Source organism: Suricata suricatta, chromosome 11, assembly GCF_006229205.1.
Source record: "Suricata suricatta isolate VVHF042 chromosome 11, meerkat_22Aug2017_6uvM2_HiC, whole genome shotgun sequence".
Classification (NCBI taxonomy): domain Eukaryota; kingdom Metazoa; phylum Chordata; class Mammalia; order Carnivora; family Herpestidae; genus Suricata; species Suricata suricatta.
Genome location: NC_043710.1, coordinates 80,381,916 through 80,404,687, shown reverse-complemented (window position 1 = coordinate 80,404,687; position 22,772 = coordinate 80,381,916). Strand labels below are relative to the sequence as shown.

Sequence of the window (22,772 nt, the reverse complement as noted above, 5' to 3'; positions counted from 1 at the left end):
GGACACTGCATTTCTTGGGCCCAAAGTTTCAGTCCTGATCAGGACTTAGACTTTGTGCTGTCTGAGGCAGACCTGAGCGAATGCACCTCTGCCCCACTGCCCTGATGCTCAGGTTATCCCTGAGAGAGATGGCCTGCTGTGCTGTGGAGATATGGGAGCTGGCTTGGTAGGCCGTTGTCCCAGACACTCCTCTCTGTGGACCTGTTGCTGTGTCCCCAAGCAGCCAATAGCAAAAGCAGCAAGTGCACTCTACCTGCTCCTTTTTCCCTGTTGGTCTACCTGATCACAGGCCGTATCCTCGCGTAGAACCAGAGCCTAGAAATGCTCGAGGCATGGTACCCTGACTGTAATGTGGCCATGTATACTTAGTCAGTATTAAGTGTCGCCTCTGCACAGCCAGGTACTGAGGGTGTGCCAGGAACCTGGGGATACAGGCCTTATCTCTAAACACCATGCATATAGAGAAGTTAACACTGAAATAGCAGAGTACAAATAGTTATAAAATAATATAGGATAAATTGATAGCATGAACTTATAATTTAGACTCAAATGACAGAACTATTTCCAGAAGAGGATGAATTTAGAGCAGTGTTTCTCAAAGTGTGGTCCCTGGACCAATAGGACCAGCATCCCCTGAGGGGGTGCTTGTTAGAAATGCAGATTCTTGGGCCTCACCCCAGACACTAGGGGTGAGTCTGAGCAATCTGGTTTTAACAAACTCTCCAAGTGATTTTGGCACTCATTGAAGTTGAGGAACTCCTGATTTAGATGGAGAGAGTAACATTAAAACTTCTGCATCAGATTGGTCACCTGGATTCTTCCTTGAGGGAGAGTAGCAGCTAGCAGCTAATATGATTGGAGTATTTACGATCTATTGGGTACTCTTCTGAGTCCTTTACCTGCATTACTTCCTCTAATTCTTACATAACCTTATAAAGTGAGTTATGTTATTACTCCCATTGTACCAGGTCATAAAAACAGATTCATTCGAGCAGAAGATCTGTTCTAATCTCAGCCTGCAGCCAACTGAGACTCTACCAATCATTTAAGCATGCTCTATCTTAGTTTCCTTCTGTGTTAAATGGGTGACAAGGCCTGTTCTAGGTACTTTAGAAGATTCTTATAAGGAAGATGGGATTAAGTAACTATGGATATGCTTTCAAAAGTTAGAAATATCTTTAAATGTTTTTGAAGCAATTGATATTTAAGCAATTTTAAAGCAATGTGGTGTTTTTGTTAGCGGTTCCCCCAATAGATCTCTTAGGGGATCAGCCTGATGTGCTAGAGCAGGGTTATTTGGGGTTTTTATTGTGCCACAGGATTTTTCCATATAAAACTGAAGTGCTTGGAAAGTGGCAAGGGAAGGAGACCAGCATATGGAGAATGTGGTGAAGAAGTGGGATTAGGAAAGGAAATTGAGTCAAAAACAAGGCTGGGGGAAGTTTGTTTTGGGGGGAGGTCTCTCAGAAGAGGAGATCCTGCAGCCAGGAGCCCCCTTGTTAAGCCCTGTGTCAATCAGGGTCCAGTAGCAGAGGCTGATGCTCTCTCTCCAGAGCTCTACTACGACCGTGGAAACCACCATGAGTTTGTGTCCCTGGTGAAGGATTTGGCCCGGCCCGGAGAAATTAGCCAATCACAGGCCTTCGACTTTGAATTCACCCACGTGGAGAAGCCCTATGAGTCATACACAGGCCAGAATGTGAAGCTACGGTAAGTTAAGTTGTGTCTTGCTGTTTCCCCACCTCGCCCCTGAAGCTGTCTACATTTCCGAGTCTTTTTATATGGGTATCAAGAAGGAAGAGAGCTGAGAGCGGAGGTGTGTCTGGTAAATGTTTAACAATGGGTTCTCTGGGAGGAAAAGCCCTAGTTTGTAGCATTTGTCAGTTTCTATCATGTAAATATTCCTACGATGGCCAATTTCAAGCTCCCAACCTGAGGTCCCTGATTACAGAGTTGGGGAGAGATATACAGTAACCACCTTCATGTAGCGTTACTGTTATACGCTAGATGTTAATTCCCTTAATGCAAAGAATCATAAACTGTAGCAAAATTATTAAGAAGTAATGAGTTTTGAGTACATATTACCTTTGTTTTTAATAGAACCCATTTAAATTTAGATAATTTTAAGTAATTGCTATGTTTAACAACCAGTTTATAAAGTTCCTGAAAACTGAATAGTCAGCTTTCATACACTGGGGTGCGCTATCCCTAGCACACCATGGACTGCACATCAGGACATGCATGTGCTCGGTCCAGCTCTGCCACACAGCAGCAGTGGGATCCTGAGCTCTTGCTTGAAAAGTAAGATAATGGATTTGGCTTCTAGTTGTAGGTCTGTCCTCCACCTTTTGGGGGTGACAGGAGAATAAAACATAATACCAGTTTTTTGTAATTTAATAAACACAATTTAAGTACATGGGACTGTTTCTGTTGTTCTAGTTTCTAAGGATAGGGACCGATTCCAGGGCCTCTTGGGTAAAAAAAAAAAAAAAAAAAAAAAAAAAAAAAATCCAGAACATCCCTAGACTCTTGTACGTAATCTGAGACTATGTGGAATTACTGTGATAAAGCCAACATCCTCCATGACCTTGGACACCTGCCTCCAGGTCTTGATTCTATCTTAAGATCAGCTCATCTTTATCACCTTAAGGCCTGGTTTTTGGGTGGTGTGGACTACAGCAAGACCTTTCCTTTCCTTCTCTCTCCCTGGTCTCCCCTCTTTCATCAGAAGAGTGATCGTAGGCTCTTCTGTTTCAATCTTTGCAGAGAGGTCTAACCCCTAACATTACCCAAACTAAAGACAGTATTTCCCAGTTGCACTCAGAAAAGGCTGCAACAGTGAGGACACTCTAGTTGTCACCTAAACGTGCCTGTGAGACTTAATATTATTTAATTTCATATTTGCAGTTGATGGCTCTTAAAAGTTGCTCTTAAGCAATGATCCAGGAATTCCAAAAGAACTGAAAGCAAGGACTCAAACATCTGTGTACCCCCACACATAGCAGATTGTTCACAACAGGCAACAGGTGGACCAACTTGCATTCCATCAGCAGATAAATGGATACACATACAGTGGAATATTATTCAGCTCAAAAAAAGGAAGAAACCCGTCATATGCTACAACATGGATGAACCTTGAAAACACTATGCTAAGTGAAATCAGCCAGTCATAAAAAGACAAATACTGTATGATTTCACAACAATATGAATGTGTTTAATGTCACTGAAGTATGATTAAAATGTTCCATTTTATTATATATATGGTAGGGGAGGAAAAAGGTTTTTTTCCTCTGTCAATCTTAGGTCCCCTGGCTGAGGCTCTGCAAATCAGACTGATGGAAGACAGGGTGGCAACAGAAAGGCAGACCAGTCGATTCACATGTGCCTTGTGCATACACATGGAACTCAGAGATTGGTCATGCAAAAGGGTGGTTAGAACTCAAAGCTTATGTCAGCATCTTAACAGAAGAAGAATAATTTTACAGAGAAGTGATGAAACAAAGGAAAGGGACTGTCAGCTTTTAGGGGCCATGAATTTTGGGAAGGTAAATATATGGGGGGAACAAATGGAAGGAAAGAGTTGGGTTAGTAAGACTTGTTATATAGAATTCTCTAGTGTAGTCTCTGGGCTGATAACAGTTGTCTTCGGTGATTAAGAAGGTTCTGCTCTTCCTGCTGGGGAGTGGGGAGGGCAGAGAGTTTTTCTTATGTCTGCTGCTTTTTGCTCAGCATAATTCTTATGCCAGAGTGGCATATTTTAGAGTGGCATACTCTGAACCTCTTCTGTATTTTACCACACACACACACACACACACACACGCACTGAATAAAAGAGAAAAAGGTGTAGCTGTCCAATTAGATGAAGACTTCAGGGTTCATGTTGAGAAAGAGAAGAGGTCAAGAAGGGAAAATTGGTTAAGGACAATTTATAAATGTCAGTTCCAGATTAAGGGTTTGTATCGTATCAGGCAGAGGGGAAACATGAAAAAATCATTCTGGACTCCTCTTCCTTTGTGTTTATCCGAGGGAGTGGTTCTTTTGGACAATTAATTTAAAGTCAACCCATGTTCTTTGATGAATGGATGGAGTGCAGGGACAAAATTTTTAGAGGCTAGTATGAGGTCCTAAGCCTCTTACTCTTACCTTAGTAGACACAACGGGAACAGGCAGAAAATGAGGAATTTAATAGATATCAACAGAATTGACCACTGAGTGGAGATGCAGACAGGCTGTCAGGAAGAGGAGATGATATATAGTTAAGATGATTGATCCAATTATAAAGCCTGCAGCACTGGTAAAATGTGTGAAAGTTCACTAGACAGTTGGAAATGCAAGCCTGGGACTCAGGACAGAGAAATGCACCAGTGAGAGTCCTTTGCTCAGGGGTAAAATCTGGTACATTTTTCAAGGAGGAGAGCTGAGGGAGAAGAGCCCAGGCAGGACCTATTGGGGCAATTGGTTACAGATAAGAGGACAGGTTGGGGGGGGGTGGCGGTGGAGAAGCAGAGTAAAGCCCTCCTGTGGAACCATAGGAAGAGTATTTCAAGGAAGAGGAGGAAGCATTGTACACTCCAGTGTAGAAACAAGCTGAAAGAAAAGACCGCTGGATTTAGAAACTGGGAGGGGGGAAGGAGGGATGTGTTACCTTCAGGAGGGCAGTTTCTGGTGGTGGAGACCGAAGCCAGAGGTGAGTAGTAGTGACTGGAAAGGGCCCCTGTGTGACAGCTGTCCCTGAAGAATGGTCAAGAGTGTAAGGTCTGGAATGTTGCAGGATTGTTGAGCTTGGGACTTTGCATAAACTCAAAGGAGGAGGACTTTACTGGAGAGATATTCAGTATGTTGAGAAAATTGGAAAACTTGAAGAATCAAGATGCCAGACAGTAGTTCTCTACCAAGGCTCCCATATTAGAATCACTTGGGAGGTTTTAGAAAATGTTGACGCCTGTATCCGTCTGCAGAGCAATTACATGTCAGCTCTGCCTGGGCCTCAGGATTTTGGAAGCTGCTCCCTTCCATCACCATTCCCCAGAGTGAAAGTCAGATGGAGAAGGAGAAAGGACTTGAGAGGCTGAGGTGCTGTTGGAACAAGGAAAGGATGGGCAAAGATAGAGATGCATATTTAAGCCCTAGGTTAGAAACAGCACAAAGCCGAGAAGGGAGAGAATTAGAAATCTTGACGTGGCCTTCGTTTTCTCAGTAGAGTAAAAGCTATGAATCCCACAGAGATGCAGAAGAGACTTGAGAGCCTGAGCAATTACAAAAGGGTTAGGGACAAATAAGTCTTGGGGAATGTGGCAAAGTTACTGAGATGAATAAAAGGATTGCCAAGCATTGGTCAGGGCCACCCAGAGGAGAGTAGCCTAAATGTGCAGTCGATCTGGTTAGTAGCTTTCTCCAGGAACAGTTGACAGGTGATGCAGATTACCGAAGTTTTATTTAGGAGAAGATATTAAAGGGGTGTTGCTCCATTCACTGGGTATTAGCACAGAATAAGTCCAGGGCACAGGGATGCTGGGGGTCGGCTGCACTAGGGTGACTCACCGGACAGTCAGGCTTAGCTTACTAAGCCCTTCGAGGGCCGTGTCTCTCTGTTCTTCCCTACTTGTCTGCTACCACAGCAACACCTCCCCCAAGGATCCATCGTCCAGCCAGAGTCTTTCTTTGTTCAAACCAGGACCTCTTCCACCTCTGCTGCTTTACTTGTAAGGTCTGCTCTGCCTGCGTGCCTCTCTCTCTCTCTCTCTCTCTCTCTCTAGCACTTGATTCCTCTATCTAATTTAGCACTTGCTGCGTGTTCTAATTTTTCTGTTTGTTGACCCACCCTCCCCAGTGGACTCTGAGCTTCCCATGAGGCTGTATCCTATTCATCATATGCTGAACAATAAATGTTTGCTGAATGAAAAGCTGACTTACTTTCGCCATTCCCTATCCCTCCCATTTAACTTGAGGAACTTGGAAAATGCTTACTGATTGAATATTGTTAAGTAAGCAGGCATGCAAATAGAAGGTATAAGACAAACCCATGTGCCTGAAGAGCTGGGATTTGGTTGAAGAAGTTAAAACCCATACACAAATATACATGGTAGACAGTGGTGAGAGGCATGAAAGGCATCAGGATAAGTTGACATAGGAGTATAGAGCAGAGAAACCACTTTGTTTAGGGCAGTGCTCTCAGCTCAGAGGATGAACTTGAAAAGGGATTTGAGGGAAGGTCTTTGAACTCCCTGGAGCTATAATTGCAAAATTTTGTGTTATAAGTGCATATGTTCATTTTTGTTTGTTTGTTTTTCTGGGAGGAGGGTCCACCGAGGTAAATTCTCAAAGGGATACAAAGCCCCAAAGGGTAACCACTGTAAGGGCTTCTCTGCAGTGGGTCTATTTGGTGGGTAAATCAAGGCAGCATCTAGAGACCCAGAGTGTTCCTTCACAACACATCTATCTCCTACAGGTATTTCCTTCGAGCCACTATCAGCCGCCGTCTCAATGATGTTGTCAAAGAGATGGACATAGTAGTTCACACACTCAGCACATATCCAGAGCTGAACTCTTCCATCAAGATGGAGGTCGGGATCGAGGACTGCTTGCACATTGAGTTTGAGTATAATAAGTCTAAGTAAGTATCTGGGGCCTCATGGCTGTGAACGATTGAGGGAGGTTAATAAGACTTGATGACAATGCAAGCTGGTGGAGTCCTGGCCTTGGCTGACGTGTAGTGATGTGTTCACGGACAGGGTACCGTGATGTATGTGTCAGGCTGGTGAAAGGTAGCCCAGGAAATCAAACTTCATTCTACTTAAACTAAATGGTTTGCCATTAAAAAGATACATGTAAGTCAAATACCCTACATTGCCTTTCAGAGTCAAGCTCAACAAACTTTAAGGTTGTTTTGGATGTAGGTACAGTTCCTGGCTTCTACTGGTGACCATGAATCACCTCAGAATACCATTCCTGTTATCATTTGTGTCCAATCTACAATATGTCTTTACAGACCAATGTGAAGAAACCAAACACTGGCCACACTTTGTTGCTTCCTCCTGAGCTTAAATGAATTATAGCAAAGAACACCTTTTTATAAAGGTCTTTAAATTTTAGCTGGCAAGTTGGGAAGCCATGTGTGTTTTAAACTGTGTTTGCCATCTGAACATGAAACTACTTAAGTGCTTTTAAATAATCTAAAACAAAACTTACTGACACTTCAAAAATGTACCACAGACATCTTTCTTCTCAGTATAATACATTCCTGAGAATGTTTGAAAATCAAACATGCAAAGTAAAAGTGTATTCTATTCACAGAGAGCTAAAAAAAGAAATTAGAGTCTCTAACTAGGATTCTCACTGGGGAGACCGTCACATCAGACCCACTATTTTCCAGGGGCTGAGCCAGTTGGCTTTCCTGTGAAGGGAAAGGAACAGGGCTTAAAAAAAAAAAAAAAAACTAGCAACATATATGCTTCCTAGAACAGGGGTGAGGAAAAGGCATATTCTTTCCCCTGCCTTCTGGCCTGGAACCACTTGTGACCAAGAATGGGTCCTGCTTGGTTGGTTCCACCTGTGGAACGGTGTGAGGCGAGCTGAGGGGTGTTGATCTGGGCCAGGCAGGGACACATAAGGAAACAGCCTTCTTCCCCTTTCCCCTCACACTCTCGGGGGGGCTCTTTGGGCTTTCTGGAAAGGAGCCACCAAAAGTGTGTGCCCACCAACATGCCAACCACCTGGTAAAAGGTGTGGTTGGCAGGCAGTGCCACCTTGTAGAAGCTCAAAATATCTGTCCGTCAGCAATATGTTCAAGACCATGTGTGGTATGTGAAGGAAACTTCAGAGAATCTACTTCATAACATCAAGAACTGGATGTTCAGACCTGTCCTGCGTCTCAGCAGGCTGTGCTGTGCGAACGCAGACAGTCTAAGGAGAGCCTAATTCTATTCTGCCGTTAAGGATTGCTCTTGGGATAAGATTAGCAGGTGCTAACACTTCTGTGCCTCAGATTTCTCATCTGAGGAGTGGAGTCCTGGAACAGGTTAGTGGGTTTCAAATACAGAAAGGATGAAGTGAAAGAAAAGCCATGAACCAGGGTTCTATGCCCTCCAAAGGAATGACACTTTTATGTTTGTCACATATTAGTGCTTCCATGTAGGACTGACTTTAGAATAATGGAACTTTTAGGGACGCCAGAGTGGCTCAGTCAGTTGAGGGTTCAACTTTGGCTCAAGGTCAGGATCCCGAGGTTCAGGGGTTCAAGCCCCACGTTGGGCTCTGTGCTGATGGCTGAGAGTCTGGAGCCTGCTTTGGATTCTGTGTCTCCCTCTCTCTCTTCCGCTCCCCCCACCTATGCTCGCTTGCGCGCTCTCTCTCTCTCTCTCTCTCTCTCTCTCTCTCTCTCTCAAAAATAAATATTAAAAAAATTTTAGAAAAAAAGAAATGTTCAATTTTTCAAAATTTAAAAAACCCCTAGAATCTATGCTCTCTCAGCATTCTGTCTAAAATGCTGCGAGCAGCCTGTTCTGCTTTTGTAAGTGTTCTTAGGTCATCTGCTGAGAATGTCTGCAGTCTTCCCAGTTAGACTAAGCAGAAAGGCAGAATGAAACAGAGGGGAGAAGACAAGCCTAGAAATCGGGCACCTGGGTTTGTACCCTGCATCTGCCCCTTACTCCAGTCTGGTTCAAGTTTGAACCAGGGGTTCAAGATAGTGGTTCTATCTTCTTCGAACTCTCTTTTCTTCACCTGTAACATAAGAAGGTTAAATTCTACAGTCACTGTCAATACTTCCATCCCATGATTCTGAGCTTCAGGTTTGAAGATTTTCCCCTCTGCCTGCATGTGTACACACAGACTGGTACTACAGACTGACTCAAAAGCTTGAAAGGTCAGAAAGCATTGTGCAGCATGGCCGAAATTACAACAGTTCACAGAGCACAAGCCAGTCAGCAGGGCCCAGAGAGAAGGTGCCCGTGAAACAGTATGCATGCACTGACCTGTCATGTCCACAGCAGACAAAGCTGCTTGCTATAGGCTACCAAGACCCAGTTTCCATAAGACGTCTTGTGGAGTTCAAAGAGAGAGAGAGCAAGACTGGTTCCTGCTTTTGTGGGGCTGGACTCCCACACGTCAGGACGTTTAAGACAACACATACACAAATACAAAAGACATAAATAGAACTAAAGTACTGGGGAGATAGATCAGATGAGCATGTAACATGCAGGACAAATGTCCTATGACTTGTATATGGAAGAATGGAAGGGATAGAGGCCACTGTGCTTCAAGTAAACAGCATACTGGGAAATCATTCCACAGTGGTAGTTGCGGTGAGAATATGGGTGAGTGTGCACCGTGACTCCATCTTTTGCCAGCCTGCATGGTGGCGCCCCCTCTCCTGAAACCCAGAAGGCCTGGAGATGTGCACAGGTCAGCTGCTGCACTCACATCTTGTTTTCTCTGCTTTCTCTTCCCCAGATACCACTTGAAAGATGTCATTGTAGGGAAGATCTACTTCCTGCTGGTGAGAATCAAAATCAAGCACATGGAGATAGATATCATCAAGCGGGAAACGACAGGCACAGGCCCCAATGTGTACCACGAGAACGACACAATAGCCAAGTATGAGATCATGGATGGGGCGCCCGTGAGAGGTGAGCGTCCTGGCCCCTAAGCCCACAGCTGCCTCCCCTATTCTCCCAGGCCCCGCACGGAATTGTAGAGGAGCTTAGGGGGTAATACTGCTTGAAGTAAGATTGCCTATTCCCCTATAATTTCTCATCTCTAATTGTTCACTGTGGATCCCAGTAAAGAGGAAAAGGAGGGCTGGGTATGTGGAACTTCAGGCTCCTTTTCCACCTTCCCCCAGAAGTGCTCCACCTCAACCACATTTACACATTGAACTTATACTAGAGATTGCATCTTAAGAGTTAGGCAACTGACAGAATGGGAAATTATAGTTGCAAATGACATATCAGATAAATAGCTAGTTTCCAAAATCTATAAAGAACTCACCAAACTCCACACCCAAATAACAAATAACCCAGTGAAGAAATGGGCAGAAGACATGGGCAGACACTTCTCCAAAGAGCACATCCAGATGGCCTACAGGCACATGAAACGATGCTCAGCATCACTCATCATCAGGGAAACACAAATCAAAACCACACTGAGATACCACCTCACACCAGTCAGAGTGGCTAAAATGAACAAGAGTCTATAGATGCTGGCGAGGGTGTGGAAAGATGGGCACCCTCCTACACTGTTGGTGGGAATGCAAACTGGTGCAGCCACTCTGGAAAACAGTGTGGAGGTTCCTCAAAAAACTATCAGTAGAACTCCCCTATGACCCAGCAATAGCACTGATAGGGATTTACCCAAGGGATACAGACGTGCTGATGCATAGGGGAACATGTACCCCAATGTTCATAGCAGCAATGTCAACAATAGCCAAAACATGGAAAGAGCCTAAATGTCCATCACCTGATGAGTGGATCAAGAAGATGTGGTATATATACAATGGAGTATTATATGGCAATGAGAAAGAATGAAATCTGGCCATTTGTAGGAAAGTGGATGGACCTCGAGGGTGTCATGCTAAGTGAAATAAGCCAGGCAGAGAAGGATAGATACCATGTGTTCGCACTCATAGGTCTAGCAGGAGAACAGGAGAAACCTAATGGAGGACCAGGGGGAGGGGAAGAGGAAAAGAGAGTTGGGAAGAGAGAGGGACGCAAAACCTGAGAGACTATTGAATACTGGAAATAGAACTGAGGATTGAAGGGGAAGGGGGAGGGGGGAAAAGAGGTGGTGGTGATGGAGGAGGGCACATGTGGGGAAGAGCACTGGGTGTTGTATGGAAACCAATTTGATAATAAACTATTTAAAAATAAAAAAGAGTTACACCTCTTAAAAACACCAGAAGCTTGAAAAGTTCTGGTTTAACAGATAGTTTGCACATTTTACCATTTTTCCTACTGACATTCTTTGTTGCTAGGGAGCAAGAAATTAATGCAGAATAATCATTTTTATTCCTTAATTCTAGCTCTTGTTAAATGACTCATTCTCTGAATTCATTCACCAAGTGCACACACTTCGGCCAACACTACCAGGTGCCACCGACAGCACCGGGAACGGGACAGAAACAGTGCGCCTCCCGCCCCACCCATCCCAGAGCTGATGTTACATCTGGAGTGAATGGAGTTGGAAGCTTTGTCATTTGGGGAATCTTTGATTATTTGGGAGTAGCAATCATTTATGTTCTTCTAGCCCTGCAGCCACTGATGATGAAGAATATACTTTTTCATTTAGAAATGCTTGGTGATGCCAATGTTTTATTGTTTATTCTACATGTCTTCCATGTGGAAGGAAGGGACAATGACAGCTGATTCTTGGACCTCATCATGCCAGGTCCTTGGGGAGATAGGACTGAACTCTCCTGACCCTCTGCATGTTCCATTTTTTTCACCAGCTGTGCAAGTAGACCCACTTGTCATTTCCCCTGAGAATTAAGACAAAACAGTAGATAATTAAAAGTGCTTTTATATTTAGCGTTAGATTACATTATAGGTTTGGCCTTTCTCAGTAGAATCACTGCCCTAATTTCATTTCTCTTAAATTAGGAAAGGCAGTGTTAGAGCTGGAAGGGACCTAAAATATCATGTAGTCTGATTCCACAATTTTTGACACGAGAAAATTAGGGTCCAGAGAAAGCAATAGACTTACTCAGAAGTCATATAACTGGTTAATGGGGACCTGGGACCAGAATGAGGACTTTCTCTTTTTCAGACCACCCACTATACCACTCTGCCAATCCATTAGAGTGGGATGTATTTTGCCAGGGATACACCATTTAGGTTGGAGGAAGGTGGCATTGAAATTGTGGGGTGACATGAGTTAGCTGGGGCTTGGCAATTGGCTCATGAAAACACAACTAGACACATTACATATAATCAAAAGATGCTCAGCAGTAGTGTCCTGTGTTGTTCATACTCACTGGTTTCTACGTCAGGACAGTGAGAAAAGATGCAACAGGACCTGGAATCGAATTGCAGAGTCACATTTTTGCTTCAGCAGATCACTGAGCCACAGAATGCAACTTCCCAAAGGCCAGAAGCGTTCCCTTGAGTGTGCCATCACACACTCAGGTGGCGCCTCCCCTGCTGTGGGCAGAGAGTAACTTGGTGTAAGGTAAGGTGGGTCACTTTGCCCTTTGCTCTGACTCCTGCCTGGTCCTTCTAGGAGAGTCCATTCCGATCCGGCTCTTCCTGGCGGGCTACGAGCTCACTCCCACCATGCGGGACATCAACAAGAAGTTCTCTGTGCGCTATTACCTCAACCTGGTGCTGATAGATGAGGAGGAACGGCGCTACTTCAAACAGCAGGTGAGGCCCAGGTACCTCCTGGAGGCACCTGGCTGCCTGAGAGGCAGCACAGGAAGGGCATCATCCCCATGAAGATCAGGCTCCATTTCTAACAGATTAAGCAGGATGGTACAGGGGAAAGAGTTGGTTAGTCTCTGTGCTGCTTGTTGGTTCCCCAAGAGGGAGTCCCGCAGCAAGAATGAGGCTCCTACTTGATACCTCGTGTATGCTTTCACAGGCCCAAGCTCAGCAACCACTCTGCCCTTCCTGCCCACCCCATCAGAAAGAGCCCTGGGTGGTATGGACAGTGGCTCTCCTTTGTGAGAGAGGAGCAGAGAAGTTTTGCTAAGATTCCTGGGAGAAAATTGGAGCCTTTGGGAACCCCACTCCCACGCCTCCCTCTCAAGGTATCATGTTGCCTCCTTCTCCCAATTCTGCAGGAAGTGGTGTTGTGGCGGAAGGGTGACATTGTACGGAAGAGCATGTCCCATCAGGCAGCCATCGCCTCCCAGCGCTTCGAGGGCACAACCTCCCTGGGTGAGGTGCGGACCCCCAGCCAGCTGTCTGACAACAACAGCAGGCAGTAGGCCCCCAGGGCCAAGAAGCTGCTGGGCTTCGACCCAGCACCCCCGTCTACCAAACACCAGCGGCTGGGGGAGGGGAGGACGGTGTGATGCTCAACTGACCCGTTATTTGCAACCTGAAAACAAATCATGTTTTGACTTAAATTCTTTTTTCTGAAGAACATAAGGGGCTTGGGTTGGGAGGCAATCCCCTTGAGATTCTGCGGCCGATGTGGGAACAGGGAGAGGTAACATCATGGTAGCTGATCTCTCTGGGGAAAAGAGCCTTCTGTCGAGGCCTTCCGTGGGGGCTGCCTCACATCTTACAGGGGAGCAGAGGGCGGGTATCCTTGGCTTCTGGGTGTCTGAGCTTCCCAATCCAGGATCTGAGCATGTCCCTGGGATTCTGAGCTGCCAGTGGGGCTGGAGGATAGTCCTATCTTATTCTCCCCTCTGCTGTGACTGAGGTAGTGGCAGAAGAGGCTGGGCCTGCCCCATCCTAAATGGCAGTGGGGGAGACTCAAGATCAGGAAGCTACCTCTTTGGGAGTCTTGGATGTGGTGCTTTGAAGTTTCCACAAGCCGCCTCCTTTCTGGCCTTTCTCTCACTGCTGGGACCCAGGCACCTCCCTTCTCCATCTTCTATGGACTCTTGTCAGTAATGTCCTCGAATAGAAGCTTGTGGAAGGGCCTTTGGCTGTTGTCCCCTCACCTGTGAGAAATTCTGGGCACAGAGATACCCTGGGGTTCGTGTCATGCATGGATGGCAGCAGTGTTGGACATAGGAGGTTGAGCCAGAAGTATGGCGACTGTTGTGGCAGTCTGCCTGCACCCCGTGACTGCATTCCCCAGCCCTGGGGGCTGTGTGCCACAGCAAGCCCAGAAAAGGGCATGTGTTTCCTTTAAGAGATCTGGGGAAGGGCTTGATCTCTTTGCTTCCTAAGAATGGGTCCTCATCACTCCTTGCTCTCCCTTCATTTAATTTTTGGGAAGTGGGGCTTGCAAGTTTTGTCCTTACCGTTGCCCACACCCCTTCACTCTCTGAGTTTCAGGAGGGAGAGGAGAGCCTCAGCAGAAGACCCTGCTACACAACTTAAGAATAATTCTGCTTGCCAAATTATGTCTTCACCTTCACCAGTTGACTGACCAGACTTTAGGACCATTGACGTTTTTGTTTAAAAACATACAAAAACTCTTGTGGGTATCCTTGTTATGCTAAAGAAGAGGGGACCTTCCCTCTGTTGCACTGTGCTCGGGCCTATTGGAGTAAAGGTGTTGACATCCTTTTCTGCCTCATCTGGAAATGGCCAATTGGCCTCCCTTCCCTTCAAGCAGACCCCACTGGCCAATGAGTCCATATCCAGGGGTCTGAGTTCTCTATAATTCGGAAAGCAGGGGTTTCTTGTCATCTTTTACTGTAGAAAATGGGGACTCCTCTTTTCCTCAGAAATCAGTGTAGGTGTGGGCCTCTGACTGGGCAGGGCTCATGGGTTAGGACTGAGACTGGGGGGAGAAGACGCTGGGATGACACTAGAGGTTGACTGGGGACAGCAAAGTAAGGTGCCCCCCCTCCCCGCCGCCATGCCAGACCCCGAGTTCAGGTGCGACGGACAATCTCATGGGAAGAGGATCACTCATCCAGCTGCCCCTGGATTATCAAGGTTGGAGTTTAAGGATATGGGGGAGGCAGATTGTATGCTCCTTGCCTTTTCCAGATCATGAGATTAGGCTCTGGTGTGCCTCCCATAAGAGCAGGTATTTAACTAGAAAGGACCTGTCAGTTCCTCTGTCTCCCAATTGACAACCCAAATTCATTTTCCAACTTTCCTAACATCTTACACCTTTTTTCTGGGAGAACTAGAAGATAGAATTTGCTTTTATTCTCTCAGGAGCTGTGCACAAGCCAGGTCTTCTGTTTTCTCTCACTCTGCCCCCATTCTCTCTACTTCTCTGTGAGACTGTGGAAGTGAGAGGAGGGCCCGCCCCCTCCTTTAAAGGTCCCCATACCTGGGAGTGCATAGGTACTAAACCAAGCAGTGCAACTTGTAATTAAGCAGCTGCAGTGTTTACATGTTTCTTAATGTGTCGTCTTTTCAATGGCTGTATTTTAAAAAAAAAAGAAAAAAAAAGAACACTTGTTTCAATTGTCTCTCTGATTAAAGAAAGCCCCTTGGTTTGGAGGCATTGTGCCCCTGGTCCACCAGGTTCTGCGGTTTCTTCTTACACTGTCCCACTCACACAGAAGGGGAGACAGACCTCCACTCTGATCCAACACGACACCTGCTCTCTCCATGGCTGCAGCCCCTGGTGAACACTGATGTTTTATTCACACCCATTTAGGTAAGCATATACTAAGAAAGGAATTCCAGCTCTACCCTCCTCTGGAAACCTGTGCTGACGTTGCTAATGGTTTAAAGCCCTCTGGGACCCAGATAACTTTGCAGGTGGCTGAGGAAGGCTGGTGTAGAAAGATAAAAGTTCATTTCCGTAGGTAGTAACACATGCAACCCTGCCCCCTGGTATTTGCTACAGTAAAGGAAGATGGTAGACGTACCCCCACATCTCACTGAGGAGCTGAGGTCTGCAGTGGAGCATTCCACCACACCCAGTGCTGTTTTAAAAGAAAAGCTTCCCAACTTTGATATTAATGTTTTATTGGAAAAGGTACATGAAAATCACATATGTACACAACCCTGGGTGAACATAACAAGAAAGCCTCGTCACACCTCCTTCTGCCTTACAGAAGTTTGACTTCTTTGGAATAATGTCTTGCCTATTCCAGCAACAGTGTCCCAGTTAACTTGGTTCCTTTTCCTCCAGGCTCAAAATAAAATCGAACTCCTCTACCAAAAAAAGAGGGAAAAGAAAGCAAAGAATTAGGTGGTGTGTCTCTTCTTGAACAGGAAGTTGTGCCAGACATTTCATATTGTTACTGAGGTAGGTTGTCACTCATTCAAAAACTCTGGAGTGTTTAACTATGTGCCGAGTACATAGTGCATAGCTGGGTGCACAGTAATGAGTAACTCCAGACATAGTATTCCCTCCCTTGTGCATGTGACAGGTGAGGAGACAGGCTCAGAGAGTTTGAATATTGTGCCCGAAGTTAATCAGTAATAAATGTGAGTTCCTGGAGTCATTCTGGTTTGTGAGTAATTATAAAGGAAAGGGCCCACTCTTACCTTGGGTCAGGGGCTGAACTGAGAGTCTCTGGTGACTGAAGAGAGCCATATTTTTTAAGGGGCCTCCAGTCTCTTTGTGAGCTTGGTGATGGGTTTTGAGCTCAGCCAGGGTGATGAAACGCTTCATCATCCGAACAAACTGAACATCCACCTGTGTGACAGAAGGTGTATGGGACAGAAAGACACGAGCAGGTAGATTCTGTTCATTGTGCATTTTAGCTGCTTATGGGAGGTTCTTACAAGTAGGGCTGCCAGTGTTCTGTTCCTATTCCCAAAGCCAGGGTAACCCCATCTGAGTAAGACCTGGACTCTGTACCTTGACCTAAAGACATCCCACACCTTCTTCCTCCCTCTCTGTCCATTCTTTTCCTCTCATGAAATAGGAAAAATAATATTCTTTACCATGGACCATTTGGGGCTGTCTTCTTTGCTGGATGGGTCATAATGGGGACTGTTTTTCTCAAATTGTGTGTGGTCTGGGTAAGCCTCCTTCACAATCTGAAACGAAAACCAAGTCTCCAATCACTTCCCTGCACAGTCAGCCCCATGGCCAGTTTTTAAGTCTGACTTTCACTTCTGACCCTGCACATTCTTACCTCTTCTGCCTTGCTGTAGAGCTAATGAAGGCTCAGATATCGGGGAAATAATACACGGGCTAGAGCAGGCATAGGAATCAACCTTGTTTTGATAAAATCTTAAAAGTAATGTTCTAAAACCAAGTATTAAAGGTTATTATTGGTGCCACTGTCTTCCCACCTGCTGTTAATAATTTTATCCTAGTAACTTCTGGTTTGGAAGAGGCTACCATCAGGCCTGTTTTTGAGTGAAAGACCAAGGCATAGAAATGAAGAGAATGGACCAGTGCAACCTGAGATGTAGGCCTTATTATAGTCCTTGTATTGAAGAGGCCTGAGTGGTGACATCAGGGATGGGGAGTAGGGTACTTCTGTTACTGATTTAAGCTGTGTTCCTTTATATCTACATGAGTAAGTCTCCCCGAAGGGAGAGGGATTGACTGACACCTATACAACTGACCTTCACAAGCCCTGCAATGCCTGGCTCTTTGCAGTTGCTGTGGTAGAAGAAAGCTTCTTGCTCCAGCTTCATGGCTCGAAGGAAGTTCCGGGCCTGTCCCAGGGGAGAATAAACAACGACTATCCTCCTCGCCCACTGGAAAACACTAGCTGTTAGCAGAAATCAAGTCTGCTTCCATTAGATGAGATTTTCCTTTCTGCGGCTTCCCCGTAACTCAATTCAATACTTGCCTTTGCCAGGACACCCAGACTTGTATCCAGACACTGGCCAGAACACAGACCAGTTGCAAATTGCATGCAAAGTAATTAAGGTAGTTTTGAATAGTTTCAGTTTTACAATCTGGGGAAAAAACCAACATTGGCTAAGAGATTTTGCTACTGAGTAAGTCATGGAAGGAGGCAGAAGTTTACCCAACACCTGTGTCTCGGGCCCTTTTACTCTCTTACCTGGTAGTTGCGAACACCATCCCAGCATGTTGTCTGCTTGGGCTGTGCTTTAAGATCCTCAATGCTGAACTAGGCAACAGGAAATGAATCCGTTCATTAAACAACATTGGAAACAACTGTAAATATATGGACGTAGATAGCTTCTTCCCCTACACTGAGGGTGCTCCTAGCTATAGTGGAAGTGTGTAGTTTACTGGGAAGTAGTTCCACAAAGCCACTTCTATTGGGCAATGTAAGTAAGGCTTGTGTTACCTTTATAATCTTTGCTAAGTAGTTGAATGGATAATCCAGATGATAAAGTAATCTGTTGGTTATTTGTATTTCACTCATTAAAGTATTACATCTTTCTTCTATAATACTTGTTTTCTCCAAGCTATTATTAAAATTGGTTTATATTAATTCACTGAATATATACTAACTGTTGGCAGAGAGATACATAGGAACATGGCAGGTGGCAAGAGTAAGGCCGCCTAAGATTGAAATGTTGCCCACGCCTGGGTTGGCAAATTATAGCTTTTAGGCCTTATTTTGTAAATGGCTTTTTTGAAACACACCCACACCATTTATTTACATGTCATCCATAACCCACTTTCTTGCAACAGCAGAATTGCAACAAGAAGCAACAAGCAACAGAAGCAACAAGAAGACCTGAAAACCTAAAATATTTACTATATGGCCTTTTACAAAAAGTTTACCACCCCTGACCTAGCTAGAAGTTTCACAAAACAGATAGTTGCTGGTAATAACCATGCTGATTTTATTCCTTATTTGCTTATGATCTTGTCCTTAACTCTACTTTTCAGAGAAGCTGGTAGAGGCTGTGGTGTCCCATATTTATTTCTTAACTAAAAAAACTGCTTGAAGGGATTAAAGACAGGTATCTAGTCTCACCTTCACATCTACACCTTTCTCTAGTTGGCTTTCTGGCTCTGACTTCAACAGCCAGTAACTACTTAGATTCTTCCCACAGTTTTTAGAGGCTGAAGTCTTCTGAGGGCTGGAGTTAACCACTTTAACTGATGCCCCTGCTGGGTTCTTAGTCTTGGGACGTTTTCCTTCTGGCCCCTTATTGTCTGCAACAGAAGCAAACAGAAGAAACTGGTCATGCTGGCTGAGAAGTAATGTTCCATTGTGGGGAAGGCACATGCTTTGGAGTCACACCTGGATTCAAATCATGGAATCTATCAATTACTAGCAGAAATTGACAGCTGAATTGCTGAACTTCAGTTTATCTATAAAAATGGGACAGGAATGCCCATCTTTACAGGGTATCTTCGGGATTATCCATTCAGTGGGATAGGAATACCTTACATGGTTGTGGGTTAGGACTGACAGTCCTAGCAGAGTCCTGGCTTCTGTTAAGTAATTTCCTTTCTTTACCTCACTATCTTCTGTGCCTTTGCTGAGGCTTTTTCTCTCCAATGAGGAAACTGAGCACCTACTCCACAGACTTGTTTTGGATATCAAATAAGATAGTGCAAACAATGCTCTTAGACAATGCCTGGCATTATAATAAATGCACAATAAATGTTAGCTATTATCATCATCATCATCTCCTAGTTCTTTCTTGTTTGCTCAGTGTGCTTTGTGGCCTGCCTCCTTTCAGCTCCTTGAAGATGCCAGCAGAAGTTGGATAAAACAGCTCATTCTGGACTTTGTAGACATGACAAAGATGACTTTATCCTAAGAGAATTAGAAAAAATGTTCCTGGAACATATTAGGCACTCAATAGCTAACAGTTGTTAAATTCTTACTACATGACAGACCCTAAGCTCTCTTTGTTATCTAACAGTAATTCAATTAATCTATATAATGTATAAGATATTATTTTCATCCGCTAAATGTGTCCTAGATTACACATTTTAGTAAACAGTATAATCAGGAACTGTCTCCTGGTCTATCTGGATCTACCCTTAATGACTGTACCACACTGCCTCCGAATTTAGTCCCAGCTCTCCTACATCAGCCCTCATTAAGTATCATTTATGGGTGTCTAGTACTCAGAATCTCTCTAGCCTAGTTGATCCGGTGGTCCCTTTGGAGGAAAGCACACTGCAAACACCGTTACTTGTCAAATAACACAATGTATTGTCAGTCTGGAACCTCTGCCATTCCCGAAAATACGTTCTCCATCTTCAATTGGTTTGTTTCTGCTCTTCATCTACTTAGAGTGTCATTCATTCTTGTGAATATAAAAATGTCATCGCATTTTCTTTGCCTTTCTTTTCTAGCCTTCCCATTCTTTAAGGCTAGACTCAAGTTCCACTTCAGTTTCTGGTGTTCCTTCCTGCTCTCACACCCTTAGCCATCCAGTTTCCCATGCCTTTTAATTTATATCTGTTTGCATTTTCCATGACAGCAGAACTGTATATTCTTTCTTTTTAATCTTTTAATGTTTTATTTATTTTTGAGAGAGCAAGTGGGAGCTGGGGAGGGACAGAGAGAGTGGGGAACAAAAGATCTGAAGCGGGCTCTGCACTAACAGCAGCAAGCCCTATGTGAGGCTGGCTCAAGCTCACAAACTGTGAGATCATGACTTGAGCCAATGTCTTACCCTCAATGAACTGAGCCACCCAGCAGAACTGTATGCACTTGACCTTAGTACAAGTCACCCATATCTACAGCAAAGAACTATTGCTTCAGTGAACAAACAAGCAGAAGAGGCTCTGGGGAAAAGTTTGGGGGGGAAGGGGTTGGAAGAATAAAGAAGATGGAGGGCAATTAGGAATAACATAACAGAAAATCCACAAAAGGACTCTCCTCACAGGCAGGGAGTTGAAAGTGGGCAGTATGAAACAGGTCCTAAGAGAAACTAGGGCCGCCTTTTTGCAGCCTACGTTCAGCTCACCTGGCCCAGCAGCCTCGGCAGTCCCGGCCAGCCTCTTCCGGGGTCTCGGCATGGTTCCCCTGCGAGGACTTGAAGTGCAGAGGATTCTGGAATCAACCGAGAATACAAGAGGCAACTCTGAATCTGCCCCCCAGAAACCTCTGCAAAGCAAGATGCAGACAATGAGAGGAAGCGGAGTCTCAACCCCGAGGGTCTTTTGCGGAGCACATAGGCACCTGAACTTGGGCCATCAAATCCTTCCCCCAGTTATCTACCAACAATTTCCATCTTGCACAACCTGTCATTAAAGTCTCTTCTGTTCGTAACCTGATCCTTCTCCCATTAATTCACTATTCTGCCGCTACACAGACCCAATGGCTCCGCGTACACAACTTCAGCCAACCTCCCTAGGCGCCAGAACCCCGGCACAGCATCTGCGCCCTCAGCACTAAGACACGGCTCTGGAGCGCCTAGACTCCGGCATCTCTGGGAGTTGTAGTGCTGCTTCTGAAGCAAATCCCCTGAATCTTGGCTGTGAGGGCTGCTGGATGCACTACAACTCCCAGAGTGCACTGCGTGGCAAGCCCGTGCAGAAGCAAATGTTACTCGCCTGCAGATTCTGGCTGGAGCAAAGACTGCGATGTTGCGACGCAGCCGCTGGTGGTTGCAGTGGAGACTCCTCGGCTTGCGCGGTGGTTTGCAGGCCCCCTGCCAATGCAGCCGCCGGAGTTTGGTCTCCTGCATCGATCGTAAGTCTCACCCCGGGGTGTAGGTGTCCGGGTCCCGGACAAGGAGGGAGTGCCGTGGTCTGCGCGCCCCTAGAGCGCCTTTAACCTCTGGGAAGTCGTGGACGGTCACCGGGGCCATCACCCTAAGGCCCACCTGCCCGCTCCCGAGTCGGCTTCCCTCGCTGGCCGATCTCCCCATCCCGTCCACCTGGCTGGCTTCCCTAGCAGCCCTCATTCGATGCTGTTTCCATCTTTTGCGCCCCTGGCCCTTGTCCTAACTCTTCCACCCCATACCCTCCGTGGGTGGGAAGCCAGCCGTCCTAACTTGTGCTCCAGGCCGTCAGCTGGCTCTTAAGGCCCGTCTTCCCTCCTGTCTACTTCACAGGGGTTCTCTGAAGATATGTTAAGATTGGAAAATACTTTGTGTTACAGCTTCATCTTTGCTGCTGATGCTATTTGTTAATTGTTCAAATCTCCTTATACGTACTTGTTATTATCAGTTTCTTGATACCACATTTAATAAGTTTACTTGTGAAAACAGTAACTAAGGGATTTGCAATTATCCTCTCAACTCTGAGGTAGATTCTGTTACTATCCCTGGTTCCTGATAAGGAGTGGGTGCATAGAGAGCTGCAGAAACTTGTGACTTTGTTTCATTTTGTTTTAATCATAGGTCATTTAAGGTCATAAAAGTGGTAAGAATGTAAAAAGCCTGGAGCTGGCTGTGTAAGATGAAGGAATGCTCCTTCCTAATGTGATAAGGGTGTGCTCATGAATTTTATGACTTAACATCTAAAGCCTATTACAGCTGAAATTTCTGTGAGGAGAATCATTCTTATTGCACATTCTTATTGCACATTCTTATTGCCAGAATTGGCAGACCTAAATGTTTTTAAGCACCAGACAAATAATTTGGATGTGAAGAACAGGGAGTGATGGGGGCCTAGGCTGATTCGGGATAGATCCCCAGTCACTTTGCGATTCTAACCACGTTTTTTACTTTTTGGGGAAAAAAAATCTTTCGAATAAATGACACTTTTTCATTGAAGAATAGGTGATGAATTCCTTAAATTACACCCAGGATCTATAAATACACTAGTATAGAATACTGTTTTCTTCTCCGTGTCCTAAAACTCCTTCACAAGGTGCTGCCCTGTTACAGCAATTAGAATTTGGTAAAGAAAGTCACCCTTGCTGATACCAAGGCAGGTAAGGAGTTGTTCTGGTGACAAATAGATTAAATATTAAATAGGTTACTATTAAATATTTAATAACACATAAGTTACATATGTTGGAGTACTTCCAGCAGCTAGTTGTATAACTTCAACCAATGAGGTACTTTTTCACCTCTTTTAAAAAAAAGTATTTTTTTTAATCAGTAAAATTAAAGGAAATTGTCCTTTAATGTATCATTCCACACTATTAGAATATCAAGTTAATGGGAGTGATTAACAAATATTTGTTTGTTTCATTGCATATTTTAATAAGTGAAAAACTTAAGACAATCATTTTTTTTCCAACCCTTAAATCTTTTATTAGTTTTCTTTTCTATTTATAGTTTGAAAGTACTTTTTTTTCCATAATATTTTATTGTCAAATTGTTTTCCATACAACACCCAGTGCTCTTCCCCTCAAGTGCCCTCCACCATCAACACCACCT

At 44.8% G+C, this 22,772-nt stretch overlaps 3 protein-coding genes across 7 annotated transcripts in view; 2 read left to right on the top strand and 1 right to left on the bottom strand.

Annotated features, from left to right (window-relative positions):
- The window catches only part of VPS26B (VPS26, retromer complex component B), a 26,921-nt gene extending 7,821 nt beyond the window's left edge, over window positions 1-19,100 (top strand). The window contains exons 2-6 of the mRNA XM_029956026.1: window positions 1,554-1,710; window positions 6,449-6,613; window positions 9,451-9,626; window positions 12,214-12,356; window positions 12,776-19,100. Of these exons, the coding sequence (XP_029811886.1) occupies window positions 1,554-1,710; window positions 6,449-6,613; window positions 9,451-9,626; window positions 12,214-12,356; window positions 12,776-12,922 (788 nt within the window). The 3' untranslated portion in view covers window positions 12,923-19,100. The remainder of the gene's footprint in view (window positions 1-1,553; window positions 1,711-6,448; window positions 6,614-9,450; window positions 9,627-12,213; window positions 12,357-12,775) is intronic.
- On the bottom strand, window positions 15,535-21,033 carry THYN1 (thymocyte nuclear protein 1). Of its 5 annotated transcripts, none has more exons than XM_029956030.1 (8): window positions 20,995-21,033; window positions 20,406-20,491; window positions 18,449-18,630; window positions 17,558-17,626; window positions 17,112-17,204; window positions 16,479-16,574; window positions 16,077-16,227; window positions 15,535-15,740 (listed from the first exon to the last, which is right to left on the bottom strand). In XM_029956030.1, the coding sequence occupies exons 2-8, from the start codon at window positions 20,455-20,457 to the stop codon at window positions 15,694-15,696; spliced, it is 690 nt and encodes a 229-aa protein (XP_029811890.1). In that variant the 5' UTR covers window positions 20,458-20,491; window positions 20,995-21,033; the 3' UTR covers window positions 15,535-15,693. The 5 variants fall into 5 exon arrangements, with proteins under 5 accessions (XP_029811890.1, XP_029811887.1, XP_029811888.1 ...); XM_029956027.1 differs by lacking the exon at window positions 20,995-21,033 and adding an exon at window positions 20,621-20,849; XM_029956028.1 differs by lacking the exon at window positions 20,995-21,033 and adding an exon at window positions 20,683-20,849.
- ACAD8 (acyl-CoA dehydrogenase family member 8) overlaps window positions 20,985-22,772 on the top strand; it is a 16,177-nt gene continuing 14,389 nt past the window's right edge. The window contains exon 1 of the mRNA XM_029956025.1: window positions 20,985-21,133. Within this exon, the coding sequence (XP_029811885.1) occupies window positions 21,025-21,133 (109 nt within the window). The 5' untranslated portion in view covers window positions 20,985-21,024. The remainder of the gene's footprint in view (window positions 21,134-22,772) is intronic.

Coding starts and splice junctions, on each gene's coding strand:
- THYN1 (XM_029956030.1), bottom strand. CDS start 20,457: ATGCCGAGACCCCGGAAGAGGCTGGCCGGGACTGCCGAGGCTGCTGGG. Junction 18,631..20,405: donor TGCCGAGGCTGCTGGGCCAG/GTGAGCTGAACG, acceptor CTTCTGTTGCAG/ACAATAAGGGGCCAGAAGGA. Junction 15,741..16,076: donor AGTTCAGCCCCTGACCCAAG/GTAAGAGTGGGC, acceptor TTTTTTTGGTAG/AGGAGTTCGATTTTATTTTG.